At 42.6% G+C, this 27,775-nt stretch overlaps 1 protein-coding gene across 1 annotated transcript; it reads right to left on the reverse strand.

The window, feature by feature from the left end:
* Positions 1 to 284: 284 nt before the first annotated feature.
* Positions 285 to 19,327, reverse strand: LOC104510112 (ligand-dependent nuclear receptor corepressor-like protein; the record flags this gene model as incomplete). Its single annotated transcript, XM_010152256.1, has 6 exons — positions 19,156 to 19,327; positions 16,788 to 16,853; positions 16,293 to 16,372; positions 5,174 to 5,306; positions 413 to 700; positions 285 to 351 (listed from the first exon to the last, which is right to left on the reverse strand). Coding segments are annotated over exons 1-6 (806 nt in total), but the record flags the coding sequence as incomplete, so codon positions are not given.
* Between the last annotated feature and the right edge of the window lie 8,448 nt (positions 19,328 to 27,775).

The raw sequence follows: 27,775 nt of genomic DNA on the forward strand, positions 1-27,775 counted from the left end.
TGCTTTCAGTTTAAACCCATAAATAACTAAGTCCTTCTGTCAGACTGCGTTCTGCTCCTCAGAAAGCAGACATCGTGGTTTTCATGACCACGTGAACCTGTCTCACCAGCATGCGTCCATCTATTCTGGCAGACTGTTTTCTTGCAGCTCCCATCAGGAACAGCACGCTTGTCCCCAGAGTTTGGAGCACGTCCAACCCCTTTGCCCTTCCCTCAGCAAAATCGTTCATGGCTACGGGCCTACGTTCCTCTCTCCCAGCCACATCTAGCTCGCCGGTACCCTACTTAAAACCACCCGCCACCTTTCCACTTAGCGTTTTATGCGAAAGCACAAACTTCTCATCGTCTGGTTCTGCAAGAAGAACGCCATTAACGGATTGCCGCAGGATGCAAGATGCTGATAAGAGTCCTACCTTGTTCACTAGGTTCTGACTGAGACTTTCTGACAGTAAGGTCCAGAGGTGAGTCTTGGTCAGCCATGAGAAGTTTGCTGAGCACAGGGTTCTGAGCAGTTGCAGCCGTGGGAGAGGAGGCGACCAGAGATGCTTTCAGCAGGCTTTGGTTCTTTGTGCTATTGGGCTGGCTGGAGTCCTGAGTAGAGCTATTTTTTGAGGTATATTCAGCAGCAAACTGTCGGATCATTCGCTGCATGATCTCACGGGCCACTAGGGGAATATTGGGGTCAGAGACCCTAGGACTGTCTGCAAATATTAGAGATTGGTTTTTAAGGAAGCGCTTTAAGTAAAACAGCTTTTATATTAAGTCATTGTCTATTTAAAAATTAAAAAGAAAAAAATATAGGGGAAAAAAATGAAAGCTAAAGATAAATAGTTTCTGTAGAAAATCTACTTTAGTCTTAGAATATCTGAACAAGAACCATTGCCGATTCTGGTATAACCTTCCCAAAATAACAGTTCTCAAAGAAAAACATGCAATTTCATCTTTTGTTTTCAAATACAGATATAATTGACCAGACCTTTAAGAGGTGTGGAAATGGAAAGGAAAGCTAGACTCTTGAAGAAAAGTATCAAGTAGTGAAGCTCATTCCAAAAAAATTTGAACAGGTTATTCAGTGGAAGAATCAAGTAACTTACCTGCAGCTACAGAAGGGGAGAAGAGGGAACAGAGTTGCAGCAGTCCCCTACAAATTTACTGGGAAGTAAAGCCCTATAGTTCTGATTCTTCCAAATAATTCACATCAAGATCAAACGTTCAAGTGTCTTCCATGCCATTCTATCTATTCCTTTTGATATTTCTATCATTATAATCAATGCAGCACCAGGCATTACCCGAAAAGCTTTCACATATACAAAAAACCAAGACGTGGCACACGAAAATTAATTCTATTTCTAGAAGAGCTGCTAAATCTATTAGTAAGAATTGCGAGATGGAAAAGGTAGGTATTTCAATTTATTTATGTGAAAAAGGGCATAAAGACAAAGGTATCTGGGGATGTGGGCAACCCAAAAAAATATACCAGCAAAACCCACTATTTTAGACCAGTAGTAATTTGTGATGTTAAAGCAAATTGGTAACTTCTAAATCACAGAAGCTAAATCCTGCCACTTCACCTCCAAACACTACTTGTATTCTCTGGCCAAATCAAGTTTAAAAAAGCCCAACACACCACAAAACATCCCACAACTCCAGAAATGGCTCGAAAGGTTTGATTTTCTATTTCTCAAGAAACATTCAGAGAAAATTGTGCAGTAGAAGACCAAACAAATCTTTAAAAGCAGCTCTCAGAATGGAACAATAGTAAAGTGTTTACTTCCTCTTAAAAAAAAAAATGCCCAGGTTGAAAGGTAATCTATTGAGATTGAACTATTAGAAGCATTAGAAAAATCTTCTGTGGGGCATTTCAGCATTAGATTTGCCTTTTACCACCATTTTTGTTAAAAACGCATCAATCCAAGTAAACAGCTTTAGAGTACCCATAAAGGATGATTAACGTGAAGGTTTGAGCGTGTAGGTGCCCACAAACTAGAGCAACAGTAAGCAGCCACTGTGCTTCTTGATGAAAAACCACATTGAGCTTTAAATACTTAATCAAGCACAAATTCCCTTCTGTTAGGTCCAGCTTTCTAAGTATAACACCTTATGCAGTCCATACGTGTATTCTTATAGGGGTATCATAGCTGTAAATTCCTGAGGTGTTTATGTAAATACTTAATCATTTTCTTGTAAAATCTACAGGATGTTTCATTGTTGCTACAGATGCGACACCAGAGTTTTAAGAAATCGCCAACAGATGAGCTAAACTTCAATTCAGGTACATTTATGTTCTCACTTTCTTCCCAAATGGTCCACCAGGACACAAGCCTGGAGAAGCACGAAGGCTTTTCTCTGCTAGGGTGGCATTTCTTTCATTTCTCTAAGCTCTCTAACCTGCTGGAGGACCTGTGAAGGGCTCGAGGAGAGCCGAGAGGGACACAAACCGATGGCATGATCGTACTGATGCCAACCGTTTGGCACGTGCTTGCAGCACACACGAGTGGGGCTGGCCTGAATGCAGAGCTCTAGGGCCCCTATGCTTTCTGAAGAAGAATCATGCCTCTCCTCTGCAGCCATGTTCACATGTACAAGTCAGTAATGCTTTCAGCTGAACACATTTCCAAATTCAGGGAGAAAATACTATATATGCCCACCACCATGCATCTTTGCAATTTGCAAGTTCAAAGAATCAGCACAGAGTGACTACGGAGGGGTTTCTAGTGCTGCTCAAGATAAGCTCTTTAATTCAGGACACCAAACTCATTTTTCAACCACAGTGGTAGTTACTTAGCACATTAAGGGCTTCTTGTTTAATGTAAAGCCTGAATGTTAAGGAATAAAGCTGTTCATAGGGTGAAAAATATTTGCTGGTGCCTCTGCAGCATCACTTGAAATAAACCAGATGTTTATGTTGACTCCAAGTGTCAAAGTTTTTTGAGAAAAATAAACTAAAATTAATTAAAACAGAGATTCTCAGAGAAGAAAAATACAGCAGATATTTATCAGCTATAAATGTCTAAAGCTGTACCTCTGAGCTTTAAAACCTTAGTAGCTTTTGTGTAGTTTATCTGGGCTGAAATCTTAGAAGGGCAGTAGCAAACAAAACAGGTCTCATCTCACTAAAGCATGAAAAGAAGGTCCTACCCTGCCAGAAGGTAGAGGTAACGGACGACCGGGTACCACCGCCCGGCTCTCCCTGGGAAGCATGAGCGTTGGACAGCAGCGCTACTGAGTCAGAAAGCAGGGAGAAAGGGCCTAAGATTAGCGGTCAGTAAGCCTGTTCAGAAAGTTTCAGCCGATCCTGCTGATTGCCTACGTGTGTGAAGCGCACCAGCGCATGTCCTCAACATGCAACAGGCATCTGTTTGCACAACATCTGCATTTTCTGATCTGCCTGGGCTACAAAACACTAGTCTCAAGCGGCACTGGCAGCGAGGATGGAAAGAAAACCAGAACCAAGCGCTGGCACAAAGGCAGGAGAGCCAAGCATCTCTGAACAACGTCGGAGTGTCAGATTTCTGCCGTTCTTTGCGTCCTCTGTGGTACGACAGTGCCTGGGGATCTTACGGTGTGGCATGAGTTAGAATAACCTTTCAAACAACCTAAATACAGTCAGGCCTGACAAAGATGCCTCAAGGATTCAGAACTGACTTCCTGCCAGGCTCCTTCCCCTCCCTTATTACTCTTGCACCAAGCACAGCTCTGCCAGAGGAAGGAAAGCAAGAGTAAACTAAAAAAAAATCTCAAAGATTCTTAGGCACCTGAAGCGATTTCGTTTTCTTCATCCTGTGTAGCTGACCATGGACAGTGTTACACCCCTCACTGTCACACTGATGTATCTGCCAAGAGTCTTCCAACAATTGGGGAAGTATGCACCTCTAATAAGACACGCACACAGGTTCCACCAAAGAATTTAAGCTCAGTGTCAAAGGGATGAAGCCTTTAATAAACAATTTGGAAGTGATGGAGTTGCATTTTTTTTTTCCTCTCACCAGAAAAGTAATAGGGAAGAAAGTCTGTTTTCTCTAGAGTTTTTTTTTCTTACATCCCTTCTGCATTTAAAGAGAGATGGCATGAATCTAAAAGCAAAAGAAAACCTTAGCCTTAAAAGAAAAAACACACCAACCCACACTGAAAAGGAAGACTCGGAATAAAGGCATTATCTGAGCTATCAGCAGTAATGCAATAGCTATCCTTCCTCCCATCCTACGTGCTTCTATACTTCATGCAATGCATCATAATGTATAGTTTGTATTGATTCATTTGAGTCATAAAAGAAAGGCTAAGATACTGTTATCTACTTTCAACACCTTTAAATATTTTGGTCACTGGGAGGAAGGGCTGAGGACTGGCTACAGCCATTTCTAATTTGTTAAACCGCAGCCTCGCATTGTCCCCCAGCAGACAGGTTGGAATTACTGATTTGGCAGATTTTCTCGCACATGGGCTAGGCTGATAAGTGCAATGTACTTTCATTCAGGATGCGTTTGGAAGGAACCTCTGGATTCCCGTTTCTCAGATTGGTAAAAGCCAAAGAAATGAGTTTTGTGCCTTCTTACGAGCACAGCGTAACCGACATGACTCTCCAGAAGAAACCTACAGGATTTTCTAGCACTGAGCTACTGTTATTGTTCTCAGCATATTCTACAGCCCCGATTTCCCAATTCTTTTGCTGATCGCGTTCAGAATTCTCCATATATCCCCCCTTAGCACTATTCCAACAATACTTTATGCTGTGGATTGCTGGGGGTGGGGTGGGTAATCACCACAGACCACAGTGAGAAGACTGCTGACCTTTAAGAAAAAACGCATTAGTATAGATCCCATGAAAATTAAAAATCCCCACCGCCACTTGCCCCTCCTTCCAAACAGCCCACTCACCTAAACACTGGTTTCAGGGGAGCAGTTCTGCTGGGTAAGAAGTGAGCCATTCCTCCAAAAGTGCGGAACACAGCGTTCTCGGGGAGAGATCAGTTTTAGAGCTAAACGTTATGCCCACACTGTCGTATCGCTACCTCACTCGAGAGCTGATTTTTACTCCTGACAAACACACACACACACAAGACAACTGAAACATAACGAACACGCAGCGACAACTTGAACGTCAGATCTTTGATACCTGCATTGCATGCAAAATGACCAGCGAGAGACAGCATTCCCCCCACCACGTTCAAACCAACCTTTTCTGTAAAAGACTGCATTGAGGAACTCTTCCGCTTGCCTTTCAAAACGAATGATTTTTGCTTGCTCTTGTCTAAGCAGAGCTTCTTGTCCAGCTTCCGAGGCTGGTTCATCCAGACTGACTAAGTGTTCCTGCAAAGATATTTAATATTGGTTTGGAGTCAGGAAGATCTTAATTAATCAAGTTCCTTAGATATTACATATTTTACTGAGTTCAGAGCTTGGTTAGGTACTCGGCACAGAGTTGAATCTACTGAAATCACAGTTTGATTTTTGACTGCTCCACTGTACTTTCTCCTGTTTTCCTGTCGCAAAAGCAGCAGAAGCCTGTAGGGTTTGACAGTATTATGGGAAATAAGAGCCCACTATACAAAAGATTTCGATAGTTTGCAACATTTGGGCGCAAATCTCACATCTAGCACTTGATCTTTGACTATTACTTTTAGTTCCAAGAAATAACCGCTGAAGGCAAACCACAGAAAATTCCTTTTCCTTTACCCAGCATTCATGCAAGATGAGCAATAAATGATCAAGTATTAGCAAAAAAAAAAACCACCCAGGTCCTTTTGTGAAAAGGCTCAGTAGTAGCTACTTTTATGTGAAATAAACTTAAGGTAGCTGCTTACAACATCCCCAATGAATTAAAACTCATTCTCTCTCTTCACCTGGAAGCAACTGAGTTATCTCAAGAACATTCAAAACAAGTGATTTAACTAGGATAAAGTGAACTGTGTGAGGTTCCAGGATTAATTACTCATTTTAAATACAACGGTTACAAAAATATGAAATCTAAATGCTTGGACTTCCCCCCCCCGACACACCTCACTTTTCTCATTTCTTTCACTTCCCTGCCTTGCTCCTGCTTAGAACAGTCTCGTTCCTGGCCCTCTCCCTCCACTTCTATTTTAAGCAATATTAAAGTTACCTGTGTTTACCTCCTGAAGGAATGCACACACAACCACTCTCTGTGTTTAGGGAGTGTTTTGTTTTGTTAACCTTTAAAAGTAGCAAGTACCATAATCACCAGGCTACATCTGGGTTTTTTGGCCTCTACTGTACACGCTGATTTCAGGTTCATGTCCTCATGGGACTAGAAGGGAAGGAAAGTACTGGCAATTCATTTATAATTCACAATCAAGGAGAAGAAGAAGTCGTTCTTAAGTTTGCACTGTCTCAACTTCAAGAGCTGAATGAAGCAGGGTTACATAACCAGCCCACAGTAAATTAACGAACGCAGCAGTCACATGAACTACGTGCAAAGGGCAATGAATGAAATGCAGTGGACTCTGGCCTGAACAACATGGGCTCTCACCTTCAGATTTGTAAATTAACAGCTTCCAAGAGTTCTCTGTCGTAAGCAAGGGGGGCTAGCATCTCAGACAGGGTACAGAGACAAAGCGGTATTCAGGGTAAATCAAGACATGGGGAGCATGTGGTGACAGAGGTGACAGGTGAGTGAAGGGACCTGTCTGCTGTAAAGGTAGGAGTATCCAGAAGTAAAGCCCTCACAGAGCAACTGATGCTTTTTTCCATGCCAGAGAGATGCCAGGCTCGCTCTCAAACCTGCCAGCTCTTGCAGGAAAGATTCGCGCTCTTGAGACAGTTAAAGAACAGAAACTCTGATTCACGGGTTAACACCGTAAACGCATTCGCCCCGTGCCAGGCAGTCCAGTACCGCTAACCAGCAGCTCACCGGCATTCGATGAACACACGGAACATGCAGTTGTACCTTCCTGATGTTTAAGCTATGTGAAACATCCGTACAGGATCTCACAGTAAAAATGGTTGTGGAGAATAATCCCAGTATTTTTGCAAGAGTTACTCTTCAGGTGAGACTTCACAGCACATAGCCGGGTTCTCTCTGTGAAACCGTGTTTCTGCATCTGGCAGGATCGGTCCTAGTTACTGACAGCCATTCTGAGTCATGCTCCATTATCTTTTAGGCATTATCAAGATAATTGTAAACTCAGCTTATCTGTGTAAAAAGCAGACATTTGTGCAAATTAACTAATAACAGAAGTAATCTAGGCATACAGAAGTGTTGGAAATCACTGGAATATCTAACCATTTACAGAGAAACAGCTTTAAGTCTTGCTTTAAAAGGCATCTCTGCAGACCAATGCGCAGAGATTTGGCTAGGTAAGATCTATTAGAGTTAATTAGCACCCTCTGGCTAAAGTCCCACCAGCCCTTGCAAAAAACTTTCTTTGAATTCAAAGGATAAACAGAGAATTTGGAATTGCAGGAAACATTACCCCTTCAACCTGATCTGATACTCTGCCCTCTGACAGATTATAGCTGGGGAAGAAGCCTTAAATAAAAACAACCCTTGCCCAACACAATGCATTTCAAATCTTCCTACCACTTCCTGCAGCTAAGAGAGTACCTAGCAAGTACTAACCTAGCTAACTAAGTACTAACCCGGCGAAAACAGAGTTCAGCAGCATGCCTCACCATAAACAAGTGTACTTTACATTATTCATGTTAAGGTACTGCATAAAGAGCAATTTAATCTACCCAGGCGTGCTGGTTCTAGTTGGGATAGAGTTACACTTTCTTCACAGTAGCTAGTATGAGGCTATGGTTTGGATTTGTGCTGAGAATACGGATAACCGGTGGTTTCAGCTGTTGCTAAGGAATGTTTATACCAAGCCAGGAACTTTTCCGTTTCTGACACTGCACCTGTGTTCCAGTTTCTTCCCTACAGGAAGCTGGGAGGGGACACGGCCAGGACAGCTGACACAAACTGACCAAAGGGGCGGTTCCTTCTGTAAAATGTCATGCTCAGTATAGAAGTTGGGGGTGGGCCGGGGGCAAGCGCTCGCACTCTCGCTTGTTGGGGCTCACTCTGATGCAACACCTTTTTCTCAGGCTCTGGCTCTCGCAACTCGGAACCTGGGAATCGATCAGTGGGTAGTAAGCGGCTGTATGATTTGTTTTATTGTCCATCATTTTCATTACATATTATTAGTAGCAATGTTAGTGTCACCAGTATTATTAGTATCACTATTGCTAAACTGTTCTTATCTCAACCCATGAGTTCCCTTGTCTTTTCCTCCGATTCTCCTCCTCCACTGGAGGACAGGGGAGATGAGCAAGTGGCTGGGTGGTACTCAGACTGCCTGCTGGGATTAAATCACAATGCTAAGCCAATGAAAGCTCTACATTTTTGAGACTGAGAAGGAATGAAGAAAAAGAGATGAACCAGAAACAAAAAACATCATAAGTGGCCCACACCGATGAACAGCTGAATAAAGGATCATTTGATCTGCATTCAGGAGAAGGGGGGAATAGCAAGGCAATGACAGTGCTTAGTTCTTATCCTTCAAACTAAGGGGCGTGTAGGTCTTTACGTCTGTGGTTCTCATCAACGTCCATGCTGAGACACTGTCCAGGTTTCTCTGGAACAGAGTTAACTTTCTTCCCAGTAACTGGTACAGTGCTGTGCTTTCTATTTAGGATGAGAATAATGGTGCTAACACACTGATATTTTAGTTGTTGCTGAGCAGTGTTTACACTAAGTCAAGGACTTTCCAGCTTCTCACGTGGCCCTGCCAGCGAGGAGGCTGAGGGGACACAAGAAGCTGGGAGGGGACACAGCCGGGACAGCTGCTCAAACTGGCCAAATGGATGTTCCATACCATATGGTGTCACGCTGAACATATAAACTGGGGGCAGTTGGCCAGGGGGGGCAGTAGTCACTGCCTGGGGACTGGCTAGGCACCGGTCAGCGGGTGGCGAGCAACTGCATTGTACATCACTTGTTTTGTATATTCTTTTATAATTATCATTATTTTCCCTTCCTTTTCTGTCCTATTAAATTGTCTTTACCTCAACCTATGAGTTTTACCTTTCTATCTCCAATTCTCTCCCCCCTCCCACTGGGGGGGGAGTGAGCAAGCGGCTCTGTGGTGTTTAGCTGCCTGCCAGGTTAAACCACAACAGACATCAAACTGTAAAGAAATACAGTTATGAAAGAGTCAGATTTAACCTTGTGCAGAGGAGGGGAAAAAAAAAATCTTCAGCTATTTTCTGGCATCTGCAGTACATTACATGAGACAATACCTTTTTAAAATTATTTACTTATTAATTAGAAGATTTTTGTTTATGGCATTCTTAAATTATTTTCTTAGCAATTGTGTCACAATTATTCTAGTTTTCTTAGCTGACTCACCTTTAGAAGGAAAGTTCAAGTTTCCACACTAAATATTTGATTGTGATCACTACTCCAACTCATCTTCCAGAATTGTTTTGGCCTTGGTTTTTTTTGTTTGTTTTGGGTCTGTGTGTTTGGTTGTTCAGTTTGGTCTGTTTCTTTGGGTTGGGTTTTTTTTTACATTTTCCACCATTTCTTCCTAATATCAATTATTTGGATCCACTTATCTTCACTCTTATCCTCCCACTCTACAGTTCTGAGTAGTAGTAGTTTCCAACAAACACAGTACCAACATGCAGTTATAGTAGGAAGAAGAAAAAAACCCATTAATATTTAGATAGCATTGTCATTTGTTACAAATACCCTGGAAAAACCCCAATCAGTTACTTTTACATATTATTTATAAAAAAAGCACTCAATCTATTCTCTCTGAGCTTCTCTTCTGGTGGGAACCATGCCCCAGACATCCCTGGAATCCCACCACCAAACAAGCAATACTACTACATTGAACAATAATGATTCAGGAAAAGATACTTGGAGTGGTTTGCACATGCTCCCGAATGGCTAAAGGCCTTTTTGTACGTTAATTATGTAGTAATTCTCTGTAACTTAAGTCAAAGAGCCTTAGAAATACAGAGCTCAGGCTTTCAAAATGCAAGGTCAATGCATGACCTTGAGTGACCACCTAATCCTGGACAGCCCAGCCTTGTCAGCACTAGTGCTGGATCCTCATGGAGACCCTCCTTGTAGGAAGTGTTGATACAGCAATTCTAAACGCTGAACTGATGGCATGAAGAGAAAGGTGTGATGCAGGCTGTTTTTGTATAGATATGGCAACAGCAGCTCCATGTTTAAGCCACAGGCTGCACACAGATGGAGCGGGAAGCACTCACAAGTAGAAAAGTGTGAGATAATTCCTATCCATCTTTGTGGAGAAAATGGAAGGAGGCTTCCCACAGCCCACCCCTGGATGACCGGCCAGCCTATGGACCCTGCGGATACAATCCTGCCTCCCATCCCACAGCAACATTAGGAACAGTGAGTAAGAAAGAAATGTTCTGGCAACCCTAGGTTGTGTTCTCCAACACCTCATTTACCTGAAGACGGTTCGGTCTTTAAACTCTTAGCCAGTGCAAAGGAGAATAATCTACTGTTTCCTGTAGACAAGCCCTAAGGGTGCCAGAGATTGTCATCTTTCCCTCTCTTCCTTCTACCATGATACCAAGTCATTCTTGTTGCTCTCATTTCAACGCTATTAAGAGGGAGGTAACCAAACTGAAAATGCTGCACCCAGCTGAGGCTTCCCCAGCATTTAGGTAAGAGAAGAAATTTCCTCTGCAGGTACTTGGAGAGATGCTTCTCTTGAAACAGCCCCCAAACCAGTCATTGTCATCTTTCCCTCTCTTCCTTCTACCATGATACCAAGTCATTCTTGTTGCTCTCATTTCAACGCTATTAAGAGGGAGGTAACCAAACTGAAAATGCTGCACCCAGCTGAGGCTTCCCCAGCATTTAGGTAAGAGAAGAAATTTCCTCTGCAGGTACTTGGAGAGATGCTTCTCTTGAAACAGCCCCCAAACCAGTTCACTACCGTTACAATGCTATCACTTTCCAGACATCTGTGACTTGACAAAACGAGTCTGTCCTGTTTCTTAAATTTACTGACATCATTTTCAATCCTGAGTGTGTCCTTTAAAGCCTCTAGAACGGTTCCCTTGGCATCAACAAAAATTCAGATAGTTTAATTAGTTTCAAGTCATCGCTCGCTCACTGAACATACATACTCCTATAGCAAGAAACAGTATTACTGCCTTATTAAGATGACTGATACCACATTTACCAAATTCAAAACAAATTTAACTTGACTGACCGACCCACAGCTGTTGAGTATCATTTATTACCTATAGCAGGGGGAGATGGAGGAAAAAAAAAACCCTTGGAAATACAATATCCTTTCAGTTTTGCTTGTCCATAAATGTGAGTGTAACCCCCGCAGCACTACTACACACAGCTGGAAATTATCACAAACAGCATCCTCAGGTTTTAACCTCCATATCAAATTATTTTAAACCCATCCAATACAAAATTGACAGTCTAAATGCCTGAGTTCTTTTTTCAAGTGATGAAATCCATTAAAAATGTTTTAGAGCATCTTCCAGCACACTTAGGATCTCCGTACACAGTTTAAACACATTCTAAAGCCATCAAAAATCTCGAGTTCCGCAACTTCAACTAATTTTCAAGTTATTTCCTTTGCCATCTTCAATTATTCTACAAGTTAACGTTTTAAATGATAGTGGTAGCTTCTCTTTGGAATTATTCAGACGCCTATCACAGTTTACTTCTTACTTTTTATGTTCCTCCAGAGTGAAAGGACACCAGATTCAGAGGCTGTTATTATGACTAATCATAATCAAGTAATGGCATGATATCAGCTTTTAGATGTTTGTGTAAAGCAATTACTTACAAGCTTTTAAAAATACCCAAACCATATCAGAGTAACTTTGAATTTTAAAATTACTCCTTTGCATGCTGTGCCCTAGCACACTGCTTCACCACTGAAAGAAGTCAGAGGTCCTTACACTGAAGCCCAGCTGTCTTACGGTACTCCGAAGACCAGACTCAACCTGCTATCAGCATGAAGCTCCAGAACATGCTCCTAGAAGTCATTTTCTCTCTCGCTATTTTCGTAGCTTACATATAGCTACAAAATATTTAATGTGCTTAGGAGTATTATCCTCCTTGTTCTGCTCTCACCGACTAATGAGATTAGTCATGTGTCCCTCCCTTATTTTTTTAAAACATATGAATTGCTTTATGTAGCCTTAGACAACAGTGTTTTCCAAATGCATATACCCAACTGAATCCTCTTTAAAGGATTCTTTTTCCAATTCCCCCTCTTATTACTGGTGTTTTCTTTTGACCTGATCTAGTTGCATCATTTTTTTAAAAATAAGTCCCAAACGAGGCTTGAGCTCCAACTATGAGCAAACGATAGTACAGACTACCTCATTTGATACAAATATTCCACATGGAGGCACAGATTCCTTCTGTAATGATAGCTGTCAGTTGGTTTTACAAGCCAAACTGAAAAATTAAGAACCAGTTAAAAAGAGAAAAGTCAAGTACAATTAAAGTTCAATTTGTCTGAATTGATGAACCTTCTCTGTATTACAACCGTTTCAGAAGGAAAAGCTTAATTAAAAAAAAAAAAAACACACCACAACAACAAAAAAACCCAACCATCAACCACCTTGCAAACTATACCACCTTAAATCTTCCCGGTGAAGGACAGAGCCCACAAAGAATTGATAATTACCACATCTGCAAACTACCCACGTGAGAACTCACTGGTGTCAGTCCCACAGAACCCGATCTGCTTCCTCTCGCTATGAGCTAGAGCTGCTAATTTTGTCTTTTTTGCCTGTGGTGCCCATCAGTGTACCCACGCGTTTCTGCACACAGGCACCTGTGCTAATAACCCGGAAGCAGCTCCTTAGGTAACGCGTTAATTCCCTCTGATCACACCCTACTGAAACAATGGTGCATTCTGCATTATAATGATGGAAGAAAAACATTCCATTTTCTAAAAGGCTTACATTATTGCACATAACCTTTGGGATTTGGGCAAAAATGTCTGGACGATTTTAGCTCCCTACTTTGTCTGTATTTTACTGCCCTTTCAAATGAAGACACTTAAGTCCACGTCTCTATCAAAAGTTGTCTTGTATTTTGACTGCCAGAAAAATCCATGCATTTGCTCAGTATTTGCAAGTAGAACTACTGCTCCAAATAAATTAATCTTTTCAGAATACTTCAGCAGATGGTTCTCCATCCTTTGAAGAATGCATGTAATTGAATCTGATTGCTTGTAAGAGCAAGAACCAACATCACTGAAATGGGTGGGGGAGCAAGCGTAGGTTTTTTCCCTTGATGGGCTCTGCCAATGAATAATCTTGGCCTCCGATTCTCATCCTGCAGCCCAGCACTCAATTCTCCTTCAGCACAACTACTGCCCTCCTAAGCTACAGGTAATTCTTGAGTGCAAATGAAGTCCAGAAAAAACACCTTGAAGATCGGTATTGGTTTTGAACTTGTCGGACCAGGTACCTACGTGTCACTCAAATCTGAAAATCACATGCACCAATTAATTATTCCAGCAACCCAAAAGAGAGTATTGGTAGAGATGTGCTCACTGGAGAAAAAGGCCAGCCACAGCCACTCGCTGTTGGAATACGTGCTGCCAGCTACAACAGCGATTACACACCTTGTAGTTCTGTAACTCAACCAGCACGCAAGCAAACCCAGGTCATCCCATCCTGCCCAGTTCTTCTCCTAAGAAGAGGATGCACATCAACAGTAAAAAGGCCAAACAGAGGATGTGGCACAGAAAGCACAATTGCTACCTCTATGTACAGAACAGACAAGTTTTAGCAGAAAGGCTGAGCCTGCAACTCCCTGAACAGAAGGGGAGTTAAAGATATCATTACAGATGTTGAATGGAAGAGGTTTCAAATAAACTAGTGTCATTTCTAATCTAGTTCAGTCCATCAGCTTAAGACTGTCCATCATTTGCCTAAATACCACATAAAGTGACAAACGTTTTTTGTAACAATTAAGTCTCTGATGTTTGAATTCAAATTGTGATGTTGTTAAATCCATACCACTTGAAGGCTCCTGTAAGAGCCAGATTTAACTCTGCACTGCAAGCTAATGACATCAGCAGTGGCCAGCAGTGCAGCCATTTGGCACACCCACCGAGAAAAGGAAGCACTCCCACCCTGCCATCTCTCCCAGCTGACACACAACTCACTAGGTCTAAAAGGAGCCATATTATTCCCTCAAAACCAAAACCAAACACCCCCCCATCCCCCAAAAAAACTCAAAACTCTCAAACCCAATGGAATTGATTGAGAGGCTGGGGATCAGGAAAACACACACACCCCACGTAAAAAAAATTCCCACCTGCTCCAAAGCAGCCCCATGCCAAGCATGAGAAGAATCACCAGGATTAACTGGGTGACCCTCCCTCCCCACTCCCCCACACAGCCAGTGACTCCTGGCCCTGCAGCAAACAAGCACATGTACAAAGCTCTCTTTGCTGCCCCAGTTTGTCAAGCAGTTGTAAGAAAAAAGGTTTAAACAGGTATTTTTGGGTACTGAGATGTAAAGTCACAGAAGTTGCTTGGGTGTTATTTATAAAAATTATCCTACCCAAGCCCACAGTGGCAGACTGACACTACCACAGCCCTTCTTAACCCACACTCCTCGGAACCTCCTTCCCCTTCACTCGATGCCTTTGCCTAGCCATGCTGCAGGTTCCTGCTGCGTTCTCTATCAAGCTGTACACGACCCTAAAATCTCCTTCGACTCCTGATGCCAAAACACCACGGAGCGCACCAGATGTGACCACACCTGCATCTCTCCTTTCACCCATTTAAAAGCCACCCCAGAGTACAATGGGCAACCACGTGAGGAACCTTAATGTCAATGGTAACTACCACTGGCATAAGGAATACGCTGCCAGTTTTCCAGTGACACTCCCAATTCTGGGCTACACTTTACTGTGAAACTAGACAGAAAAACTTCTCAAAGTACATGAAAAGATAAACAGTAATGTCCCAGCCTCTGCCTGAAGGTTGCGTAGAAGCTTGAAAAGGACAAGAGGGCCAAGCCTAATCAGCACACTGTACAGCGGACATCTGTGTTCTTAGTCTTCATCTTCACCTAACAATCACCAATTTGCAGAAGCTGTATTTTAGTTACTGTGGACCTACGAGGACGATTGAGATGTAGACAGCCTTTCTGGCAACCTACCCATACGCTGTTAAGACTCTCCCAGATTACAACCAGTCTCTGCACCACAAAATTAATTTCTGGATCAATGGCTTTACTACAACTGTGCTAAACACTGAATCTTGTGTGTTTATGAGATGACGTAAGTCAAACAGGACAGAACCCCTTGCAGCACAAGCACACATGCAGCTTACCTGCTGTCAGTCTCAATGAAAGAAGGTATTCTGCCTTACGTCAGCTCTCAACAAGCGTTCCCAACCCTCCTCCCCACGCCTTTGCAAAAACTGTAATACAAAACCAAGCAGAGGCTGGCAGGATGGCAGGTATGAGTGTAAGCAAGGTGCTTCCCTCATGAACAAGCCACGCAGCCGTACGTTAGTTGCTGCACAGGGAAAGGTGTTTTTCTTTCATTTCTAAACTGACGGTGATCCACCCTGCGTGTTGTTTTACGCTGCGTGGCAAGAAGTAGTAAAGAGTTCCAGCAAACGAAGTTTTGTCCTTCCTTCCTATGCTACAGAACAATCGTCATGTCAACACATGGGCTGAGCAACAAACACGTAGAGCATGGTAGGCTTTGTTCCATCCAGAGCTGTAATCTCATTCAGAAAACAGTGAGCTTATTACACTGACAAAGCTGACTCGTCCACGTTTAGGCTCTGACTTGGTTATGAACAAGTGCAGTAGAAAATCTACCACGCACACGAGCCCTTTAATAAAAGGATACGGCCCACAGGGAGAGAGATTCCAAGATACAGAACACGACTCCAGGTTGTTAAAACGACCACATTTCCATACTGAAGATAAGCCCAGTGTCTGACTGCAGTAAACATGCACAAGCCACAGTTTGGCTCCCTTGGGAAGGCTTTCATGATCCCAACAAGATGTCTTACAAAGAACTCAAAAAAAACCCCCCACCAACCCAAACCAACCAAAAACCAGCAAACAGAAAGAGCCACTACACAGAAAAAAAAAATCTGCATCACACACTACAAAGAAAAAGTTGCAGAGAAGTGAGTCTCTTCATCAACTTGCATTACTTTAATTCAGAAAGCCTTTTTCTGAAGGAAGGGGAAGGAGGTTGCAGATTTTCTGTTCAGTTAACTAGGAGCAGCAAACTCCCTTCTCCCTCCCCTACAACTACGAGCTTCACACATCTGCATTGTTACCTTCACTTTTTCTCTTCTCAGGCAGCAGAAAAGACAATTTTCATCAAAAGACCAATCAGAAACACCTTCAGGCTCACAGTCTGTAAATCAGAGGAATAGCAAATTACTTCATATTCATAAACCACGACACAACTGGAGCCCAAAAGAGAAATGCCGAATTAAATACCTGTTTCACAACATTCTCGCCTGCATTCTGAGGATGCAGGCTTCATTTCGGCCATTTTTCTAAATCCCCAGATTACCAAACCGCATACGTTTTATCTATGCACAACAAATCTGTTTTTCTGAGCACTGCCAAATACACTCCCAGCTACATAAAGATGAACGCACACTCATTAGTAATTTTAGCCAATATGAAACTAACTGTGAGCACTGCCTGGGGGAGGGGGAAAAAAGCACAAATCACCACGGTAACACACATTTTCTAGAGGCAGAGCTGGGGCTGCTTCTGTCATTAGAAATGCAGAACAAGATACAAACAGAGAGATTGAATACCTTTAAACAAACTGAGATCTTTTAATAATCCAGGTCCAAACAGGCCTTCTAGAATACTTTCAAACCCTAAAAGCAAATAAAAGAATTGTTAGCTTTCTAGATTAAATACGTCACTCCAAGAATATTCACAATAGCAGTTCTATATTTATCTGTTCCAGGAACAGAGCTCAACGTGTTTTCTCTAAGTATTACAAGATGCATGGGTCAATTGCGATGACTGAACTACTGACAAATCATAGCACAATCTACAGTCCACCGACTCCTGTACCTCTGTCAATAGCTAGGTTAAAAACAAATAACGTTACAACATTGAAATAAACAATTTCAAAAAGAAAATAGGAAGTTGTAGGTTCTACAAAGTGACCAGGTACATTTTCCCATACAAAACAATTCTCATGCTTAAGCCTCAGAACTGAAATAAGGGACGTTTTCCCAAATAAAAACACTACATTCTTCCATCTGAGTGGCATTCAGTTACTTTTCTGAATTTCAGCAAGCATTAGCATCAGTGTTTCCTGAAGAGTTACAGGTCTGAGGAGAGAAAATTCAAAGGAAAGGGATTCAGCAGCGCCATGCCACTAAGGAACCCAATTCCAATCACAGATCCGCATCTAAGATACACAGTTCGATTTACTTCAATGCCATGATTTATGCCTCACTTAAAATAAATCTAACCAATTTTAGTTTATTCCAAAAGAGGAAAAACCTTTACTGAAATTACTGCCATTATTTGGAAATGTTAAATCAATATTACACTAAACCCCTGCTGGCAGTAAAATCTACAGAGCTATTAACTACCCGGTGCGGTGAGAAGACAGGTTAGCAGAGTGAATATGGGAAGTACAAAGGCTACTTTAAGGGGGACAGACAAATTCCACTTGCTTGTGAAAATGTGTTCCCAGTATGACCATAAAACTCAAGACTACACCTTACTGTAATTTTTTCTCCCCATTAATACTTTTGCTTTGTAGGTTTAATATTGGTTTGCATACAGCCAGGGGCAGCTTCTCCTACTCGCCTGAATCTTTGAGAGGCAGCAGAAGAAATGCCAAAAAATTAAAATACAGTTTTAAATTTACAGTAACTCACATGGGTGAATCAGGGACAGACACACTACCTGAAACAGCCCTTTTAAGAAACCAGTCAAAATCCAAATGATCACATGCTATGAAGGAAATCACTGCGAAAAAACAGTCATTCTAAAATAAGTCTGACTGTATACAGATCTAATATCTCAGCTACCTTCTGGGCAGCAGTCTTCAAAAGGAAAGGACAAGTAGCATCCCTCTGGGTGTCAGCAAGAGTGACAGTGCTCGAACATCTTTAGGTAGTAGTGAAGGACCCTACAGAATCTGCAGCCTACCACAGGACTCAGATGGCCAAAGCATGGCCAGGGCACACCATCATCCTTAATCTAATGCCTATCAGAAACTGATCCTAAAAAAAACTCATCTCAGAAAGGACTGACTGGAGAACAAAAAAAAAAAAGGTGAAGGTGACAGTGAAATAGCAGTCCAGAGTAAAGAGAATTAAGGGAGAGATTAGAAAACAAGGTAGAAGAGGAAAACCGCAAAAAAAACACCCCATTGAACAGCACCTTGTCAGGCAGAGAACTGGCACTGCCTCCAAAAAAGCCAATTCAGGCTTCAGGAAGTGGCAGGAACAGTGGGAAAGGGCCGACCAACCTGACCTAGAAGAAAAATAGGAGAATCAGGGTATTGACCCATAAGTTTAGAACGCTGACCCTTTTATGGGTAGAGCCCCCTCAGAATTTGTATCTGAAATGCAACCATATGGAAAACAGCTACTCAACCTCATTCGTTGTCTTTTCAGTTTAAAAATGATATTATATATAGGAATAAAAATCAGAAGAGCTCAGAAAATTTACTCAAACTCACCACTCTTAAAATAGTAACTGCCAGTGACTCATGCCCCACAGTTTGCCATGTAGGCAATTGCACACTGAAGTCCCTGCCAAGTTTTGCAGCTTGGATATTGTACAATCCTAGTTTGCTAGCCCACTGTTCTCAGGGATGCTAATGCCACTCGGGTTTTATTAATATTAAATATTGGATTTAGCAGTTGCATAGCAACAGCAGAACATCTTATGTGCAACGCTTGACATTAAAAAAGGCAAATAAGGGAAGTATGAATGTATTCAAAAATTATACTAAAGACTGGCGAAACCACCACGAAGCTGAGCCCTACTCCGTCCCCACCCCCCAGACGCAAAGTGCAAAGCGGCAGAGACAGCACGAGCCCCGCAACGTGGCGTTCAGCCACGTGGGCCTCCAGAAGAGCAACCGCGTACGCTTCATCACGCGCAACACACCGAAAACCAAAAAGTCTAGAAAAAGGAGCTGCCTACTTGTTACGGTATTTTTCCTCTCCATTGTCACTGCTCTCAGAAGCTGGAAAAGAACATTTCTTTTCCCACCGATGGTCCTTTTCCGTTTGGCAGATGACACCTTCTGCGTTTCAAGTGGAACAGAATGAACATGGCTGCCTCGGCTCGACCCTGGATTCCGCGTTTTCACCATCTCTACTGCAGCGCCTGACAGCTCCCCCCAGCTGGAGAGCAGCGCCAGGGGAGAAGGTGCAGGAATAGCAGAGGAGAGGAAAAGGGATGAAGATACTAGTATCTTAGAGCCTTCCCTTCCATACGTTCCTCGCAATTAAAGCGGCCGCACGTTTAACCCTTACAGCGCTACTGCTGACCGATGCGAGGAAAACGCCTTCTGGGAGTTAGCGTGAGGGTTGAGAAAAAAAGGGGTTACTCTACCAAGTGTAAAATACCTGCCCTGTCTCAGAAGGCTCTCCAGCAGGCGAGGAATGACGAGGGGGGGGAAAAAAAAATCCTGGGAAGAACACAGAAAACCCTCAGGACTGAAGCAAGGGTGGAGTAACTTTCTGAATGCACATCTACTGCGGTCTCACTGCTGTCGGCCCCAAAAGGAGAGCAGCGTTTCAAAAACACTGTTCTCCAAAACATCCGCGGACAGAAATCAGAATGTGGATGTGCCATTCTTAAGCTAAGAGTAGCAAGCACAGAAATTAAGAAAAATATTCTAATAAAAAAGAAGAGCTGACTGTGCGATTTCCAGCATGGGCAAATTTCACTAGTTTTGCCTCTGCACCTGTTCTATTTTTCATCTTTTCTGGAACTTGTCTCCTCCCTTCTGTAACCAAGCATTTTAAGTCATAAATTTAAACTGTAATTAGCTTGTTGGTTAAGAGTTAAACACAACGGTTTGATTACAAGCTTTGAAAAAAAAATTAAAAATCCAGTTAGATCCTCATAACATCTTTCACCTTAAAACTGCGAGCGCTTTAATGACCAAGTAGGCACCAGGCTCCTTGAGATAACACTACAGAGGAGTTGAGAGTCCAAGGGAGGACTCTGCAGGCTGATCTAGAGCCATGTGGATTGGTCAAAGACACACTCTCCCCTATAAAAAGAAACAGGGATGCAAGATGTTCCGGAGGAGCCAGGGATGCATTTCTGGACTGCCTAACAGCTGAAACAATGCTTTTCTCCCTGCGACAGCACAGCTCAAACACACCCTTTAATACTCAAAACAATTCAGCCCTACACATCTATAGAGTCAAGACAGTGAAGCTTTTTCCACTGACTAGAAGTCAAATAATCTTGAGGGCAGACAGGAAAAGAAAGTCTACAATGCAGCTTTACTATTAAATAAACTGTTAGAGAACTAGAAAAAAAATCAACATAGCAAAAGTCCTTGAAGGGGGAAAATAAACATCCATAGTTACCAACTCTTCAGCCCTAATCCGTGAATATCAATTTAACCTGTGAATATTGATTTGTAAACCAGATCGCAACAGACTAAATAATACCAGGCAAGGCACAAGTTAGGCACAGCAGATATTGTAGACCAACTGCAATAGAAAATAAGGCAACTGATTCGTCAGCGTTTATTTATTATAATCAATCAGCCTAATACATAGCAATTTGTACTTTAAAGGACAGCTTCTAAAAGCTGGAAATTGAGTCACATCAATTAAGATGATAGCTGTCTGCATCTTTTGTTTAAATTTCTTAATTAGTTAAGAGCTGTTTAATAGAAACCTCAAAACAGTATGATGGGGGAAAAACTCTGATCTGTTTAAAAAAATATCAAAACCCAACAAAACCTAGAAATGCCAAAACCACGATGTTACTGAGAGTGAAAACAGAGACTTTGGAAGAGGAAGAAGAGGGACAGGGGGCTTCAGAGCAGAGAACATAAATCAGAATTCAGAAATGTTACAAAGGTCAGAGCATGGAGACACACGGAGCTTTAAAGTAAGCCAAGATAAAACAAAAAGAGGGGGCACATACGCAGAATACCAAAAAAAAAAAATCTGTAAGAACACAACAGGGTAGTAACAAACGTTCACTAGAATGGCATACGATCGTTCACCAAAATTCATCAACGTGATGGTATTTAACACTTGTTAGTTAACAGTCTTAAAATGATACAAGGTGATTTTTTTTTTTCCAGTTACTCAAAGAATATTTGCAGACATATTTAATTCCAGAAAGTCTTGGAATACTGAGAAAGTTCCAGTGGGCTGAGGGCAGAAATCATCCCTTTGAAATGTCAAAACATTAAATAGGTAAGTACTGAGGTCTCAACTTGGTAGAGGTTTTCAAAACCAAGGAAGAGCTCAGAGGCCTACTGAGGAATTAACAGCAAAACCAGTTTTTGTAAGCCCACGATGACTGGAAGGATCTTATTTAATTTGACTTCCATAAAACTAAAAAATTTAGTAACAGTAACAGGTTTGATATAATATTTTTAGATTTATGTAACATTTTTGGGCTGGCACACCACATCTTGACTAAAACCAGCCTATTGAACAACAAAGAAATAACAAAAACAAACAAACCAAACGAACAAAAATAAGGCAAATACATATAAACCAGATTAAAGACTGATTAAGTGACTGCTCTTGAAACATCGGTGTGAGTGGGAAACCACTGCTAGGCAGGTCCATCAGGTATTGGTTCTCGGCCCTACGCCATTTCACATTTTAGTTGAGGCCTTGGAGAAGGCAGTCACTGAATTTGCAGGAGATACGAAGACAGGAAGGACAGTAAATAACAAAAGGCCCAGGTCACAGCGGCTGCTTACCAAAGCAAATGCAATTAAACACTACTTGGAGTAGTGGGGGCGGAGGGGAATGGAGAAAGCCACAAAACACACCTCTAGGAACCGGAAAAACAGCTTCTCCAAGACGTACCCAGACCCAGCGGCTGAAATTGGAACCTGATCAAACTCAGCCAGACATAAGACACCCTTATTTTCACAAGGGTCCAATTGAAAACACCAGACACGCACTCCAGGACCAGACCAAGACTTTCCCTAGCCTAGGATTCTGGAGGTGTTTAGGGAAGCATGGGCTGGCTGCTAACATCTACTCCCCTTGTACTCCCCCACCACTTACATTCATCATGTCAGGAGTCTCACTAACCAGTAAGAAGCAAGAGCCACCACCATCACATCTGATTTTTATTGGAATTCTCATGCCTAGATTTTCTGGTCAAGATTGGATATATTTATCCACAGCTCTGGGATTTCAAGCAGGAATTAATTCAGAAAAATCCTACAGCCTGTGTGTAACACGGGAATTCTGTCCCTTTCAGGACAAAAATCTATTAAGCTTGAATGTTTCAGTCACAGGCATCTTAATAGAAAAGCAAGACCCAGCAACAAGGGAGAGGAAAAAAAGTCACAGGACAGTTATTAATACACACAAAGTCTCAGGACATGCACATAATTATAAGTTGTGAATATTCTTTTATTCGTGTAACAAAATAAAAGAACCTCCACCTATGATAAGAGATCTCGTTATCTGAATGGAGCCTGATCAACTACAAGTGAAATCCACTTTCTCTCAGCTTCCTGGGGAACAGCAAAAGCAAGAGCCATGCATCTCCAGCAACTTTTCAAAGTTTGTGCTGCTACATTTTTGTTAATGAAACTACACCACCCAGGGACTTAATGCAGATGTTGGGGCGACCTTACTGCAGCCTCCCAGTACCTGAAGGGCCTACAAGGAAGCTGGGAGGGGACTTTTTACAAGGGCCTGTAGTGACAGGACAAGGGGGAACAGGTTTAAATTGAAAGTGGGGAGGTTTAGACTAGATATCAGGAAGGAATTCTTCCCGGAGAGGGTGATGAAGCAGTGGAACAGGTTGCCCAGAGATGTTGTGGATGCACCATCCCTGGAAGTGTTCAAGGCCAGGCTGGATGAGGCTTTGAGCAACCTGGTCTAGTGGAAGGTGTCCCTGCCCATGGCAGGGGGGTGGGACTAGATGGGCTTTAAGGTCCCTTCCAACCCAAACCATTCTGTGATTCTATGTCCCTGCTCCAGAGACAACAGATGCTTTAGTAAATCCAAGGCCTTTCCAGGGACAGAACCAGGGTATTAATATTTAAGGTAAGAGCAATACAGAAACATGCGTACAGAAGGAAAGAACTAAGGACATTAAGAGAAGTACTGATTGAAAGAAGAACAGGTATAACCAAGAACTATATAGCAACATGTAGCTCTTCTATAGCTTTTTGCTCTAGAACACCTTGTGTTCCCAAGACAAAATGTGTGGTAACACTGCTGAGGTCCCTAAAAAGGCCCTTGGAGCTCAAGAGAAAAAGAATCCTTAGACTAATGTTTTATTTGCTGTACAACAGCATCTCCAGTAGAGAAGTTTCACTGGAAGCAATGAAGAAGCCAACAAGGTACACGTTTTATCAAACGGCCATTTCAGTGTTCCAGTAACATACCACAGCAATAAGCTGAGAAATCACAAAATGGGACAAAACACTACTACGGCAGCTGACAAGTACTGTTGATAAAAGTGCGTCTGACCATCCATCCTGCAAGACTTCACTAAAATTCCACTACTGGTCTGTAATTTTAATAAAGAGAAAGAAACTGCAACAGGCCAAACTCAGTCTTCTCTCCAGCACCCCTCTCAACCAAGCAATCCCTTTTCCTCTGAAAATCAAGTCTAAGCCCATTTTCTCTGATTACTTGCAGCAAGGCACTGAAAAGTTAATGAGCTAAGTATGACAGAGAAACAGCCACATATCTGGACTACAGCGTTGCAATGCACTTCACAAGAAAAATCCCCTGAAAGAGGGTAGATCTCTCCCCTCTAGAGGGGGAAAAAGCCGAGGCAAAGAAAGCAAGTTATCAGGCTGTTCTGCAATGCCATCTCCTGCCCCCTCCCTTGAGGGGTACTTTTGCGCATGTGATCTGGTATCACGAATATCGTTACTTGAAGGCACACAACCTCCTTATCTCTAATCAAGTCTCAGCAGCAGAATTCGAGAAAAGCCAAGGACCCTGCAGTGGCTGTCTCAACATCACCCCTAGACACAGCAATTGCTCTGGCAGACTGAGCCGTAATCTTCGTGGGGATTTGCGGGGGTGGGAAGATCCTCCGGTTTGCGGATGCTGCATCACTAATCTGCCCGGTCGTCCCAGTCAAGGGTTATGGGCTTTTGTCTTACGTTGTAACTCAAGATCAGGAGGTTTATGGTACAACTATCTGGTTTTCTTCACAGCGAGACACCACCAGTGCAGGACCTGGCTGGAATCTTCTTATGTAAATACTTGTATTTTAGTACTTTAAAAAATAAGCCAGAAAACACAGACAGCACAAAACTGCAAAGACTGACGGCAGAAGATTTTCACTAACTACCAACTTGCTATTTCCTTAAAATGGTAGTTTTTACTTAATGGTAGAATAAGATCTAAATAAAATTAAAATTTTTAAAAAAGGAAAACCAACAACAAAAGCAAACAAAAAAACCCACCAAACCAAAACAACCCAAGCAAAAATCTCTTAACACTAAAAAAATGAAGTGGTGTTTGTTTTTCAGTATCTCAAGACAACGCTCTCAGTTGTTCAACCGTCAGGTCTGGAATTCTAGCAGGCAGCCAGGTATAACTTTCACCGAGAAGAAACTATACCACTACCTACAAAGTTTATAAACAGATTAAGAGAGCCAGTAGCCCAAGAATGAGAGTGCTCAGTAGCACTAAACATCACGGACCCAAAGACTTTATATAGAGACCCAAATGCTGCTCATACTGGAGGCAATTTTTCTGACATCAACAGTGTTGCGTTATTTATTGCAGCAAAATAAAAACCTTTTTTCCTGTTGCAGACAACCTGTTAATGCTTCACTGCCAAGCAAAGTTAAGATGACATTCATTAACTACCAGTGTTTATCCCCACAGCCCCTGCTCCCTCAGCACAAGTATAAGAATAGCCTTGCAGGAGACAGAATTGATCCGCCTGGAAAATGCCTCCCACGGAAGAGATTGGATTTCCAGCAAGGTCACGTCATTGCTCCGCTTTATTTCATGGTCATGGTAATGCTCATACCACAGATCAGCCAGAGTCAGATGAGCTGGCAGGGACCACTGGCCAGAGTAGGTGTAGCAGAGGCCCAGGACAGTTTGAGACACAGGAATCCTCCCTCTCCTCCACAAGCTGTAACGTGGAAGCACAGGACACCAGCGATTTCCACCCCAGCTTCAGGAGTCATGTACTGGCGTGGTGCAGAAGCGTGTCAGAGGCGTGGGATAAACTGGCTGAGATTTTAGCTACACTGCATACTCCATAGCAGTCCTATATGAAGGGGGCTGCCTTCCCCTAGCAACTCAGGCCTGCCCCACATCATTCTCTGCCTGCAACACACAGCCACCTACTGAAACAATTCAGCCATAAACCAGCCTAGAAAGGGTAGGCACAAGCTGCTGAATCCATTCCAACAAGGACTGCCAGCAGAAAAAGCAGCTATCAACCCACCGCCCTGATCTAGCAAACCCTTGGAGTGTGACTGTTTCACCTCTTGTATCACAGGAGGTCAGTCATATCCTCAGTCATTACTGAATTAACTCAATACACCAGTCTCTTCTTTTTGGATCTCAAGTTATAAATCTCCCTTTCACCATCTCTATGGAGATGTTTCAAATCTATACAGGAGTCTTCAAAGGGGACCGAAAATGTGATTCTGCTTAAGAAACTAAATATAGTTGTATTGCCCATCACTGAAACTGTAATGGTTGTCAACAATTAGCATCGACCTGTGAAAGTTTATTTAACATCTCTTAATTGAGAGGTGAATATACTGAGCTCACCTGTAAGGGAGAAACTGCCAGGAGCCTTTTTACTGTTATTTGTGATTGTAAAAGTCTGTCCAATGTTAAATAATTAACTCCATCACAAGCCAGCACATAACTGCTCCAAGGAAGAGCATGCCTCTGACTCCAGCCAGCTAACAGCATCCTGAAAAACCCTGTGACACGCAAAGACCCACCACTTTATTAAGTCAAGTGACTATTTCACCAGAACACCACTGAGTGTATCTAAATTCTAATTAAGAAGCTAACAGAAGAAGAGAAGAGTCTGGATCATAGAAAGCGGAATCGTTACTACGCTGAGTATGAAGCACACCCAATGTTTTGAGAAGGATTCCGAGAAACTCTGGAAAAGAATCCTTAGGCTTAGACTGCCCAGTTCTGTCTCAACAGAAAGGATGATGTGGGTGAAATCAGCAGGTTATTCAGGCAACTACCCAAAAATGAAAGGGTAACTGAAAGCAGGGCAGGGGCAAAAGTTATCCTCCTTAAACAAAACAGAACGTGTCCCAGCTGCAGAGCCGGCTGTAGTGACTGTCATCGCTGAAGTCACATTCTATGTATCACCTCAAGCGAGGCTCCACGAGCCCACAACACAAGGTGCAAAGGGTGCACAGCTAAGCCTAACAGCCCCCTCCAGCCTTACGGTCGTTTGCACCACAATAGTGTCAAGCAGGGGCACAACAGCGGCACACAGCACAGAAGATCCAGCTGTATTACTATCGTTACTCTTGTGCCAACAGAGCTAAATACTGGCAGAAATATTCTGCCCTATCTTTCACTCACACTTTGGGTTATGCCTGTGCACTAAGGAACCTGCGAGCCCTGCTCTGGAAACAGAAGCATGAGCACAGCTGCTGACAAGTGTCAAGAGCGCAGGGGCACAACAGCGGCACACAACAACCCCTGCACACAGCACAGAAGATCCAGCTGTATTACTATCGTTACTCTTGTGCCAACAGAGCTAAATACTGGCAGAAATATTCTGCCCTATCTTTCACTCACACTTTGGGTTATGCCTGTGCACTAAGGAACCTGCGAGCCCTGCTCTGGAAACAGAAGCATGAGCACAGCTGCTGACAACTTTGTTTTGCTGCTGCAGTATTCTGTTACAATTTGGTGCTGAAATAAGTTGTGGGAACAGAAATTGCCAGATGTGATGGAGCATTGCTCAGCGAAGACTAGGAGCAGTGAACCTTCTCTAAAAGAAACTACACACAAATGCAAGAAACTTGCTGTAAACACCTATAATAATATAGCCTGACCTTTGGGGATTAGTGGAAATTTTCCCAAAGAGTGAGCACCTGATAAATCCCTCTCTGGCTTCTGATGCCATGTAATGTTGGCCATCATTTCATGGAGCAACTCTCGGAATCTTACTAACCTTTTAGCTTCAGACAGGCATCACCAATTCCATAAGCTATGCTTGCAGATGTGCTTCCCAGGAGAGGCACATGGTTCCTTTGGCGTATTTGGTATCCAAGTAGAGCTGGGGTTACACTGAGCTTTTCTTTTTCCTCCTTGACAGCAACATAGGACAGAAGAAATGCTGCTTAACAGCAGGCATTTCTATTCACACCTTTCCCTTTCCTCTGGCAACAGGTAACTGCACAGGTGCATACAGAAGGCAGTGAAAAAAATAATCAGTTTTGCTTGCATTATTTGTAGACAGGAACAATTTCCCAGCCTAGTCCAGCTATGTCAGCAGGAGCAAGTGGGAGGACCAGGGACAGCTTAAGACAGCAACACTGCTGAAATCAAGGCCTGTCTGACGGCCTCATTTGTCCTCTCCAACTGCCTTTCCCTTATTCAGATTTGAGAGAGAC

Source organism: Eurypyga helias, unplaced genomic scaffold (genome assembly GCF_000690775.1).
Source record: "Eurypyga helias isolate BGI_N326 unplaced genomic scaffold, ASM69077v1 scaffold12095, whole genome shotgun sequence".
Classification (NCBI taxonomy): Eukaryota; Metazoa; Chordata; class Aves; order Eurypygiformes; family Eurypygidae; genus Eurypyga; species Eurypyga helias.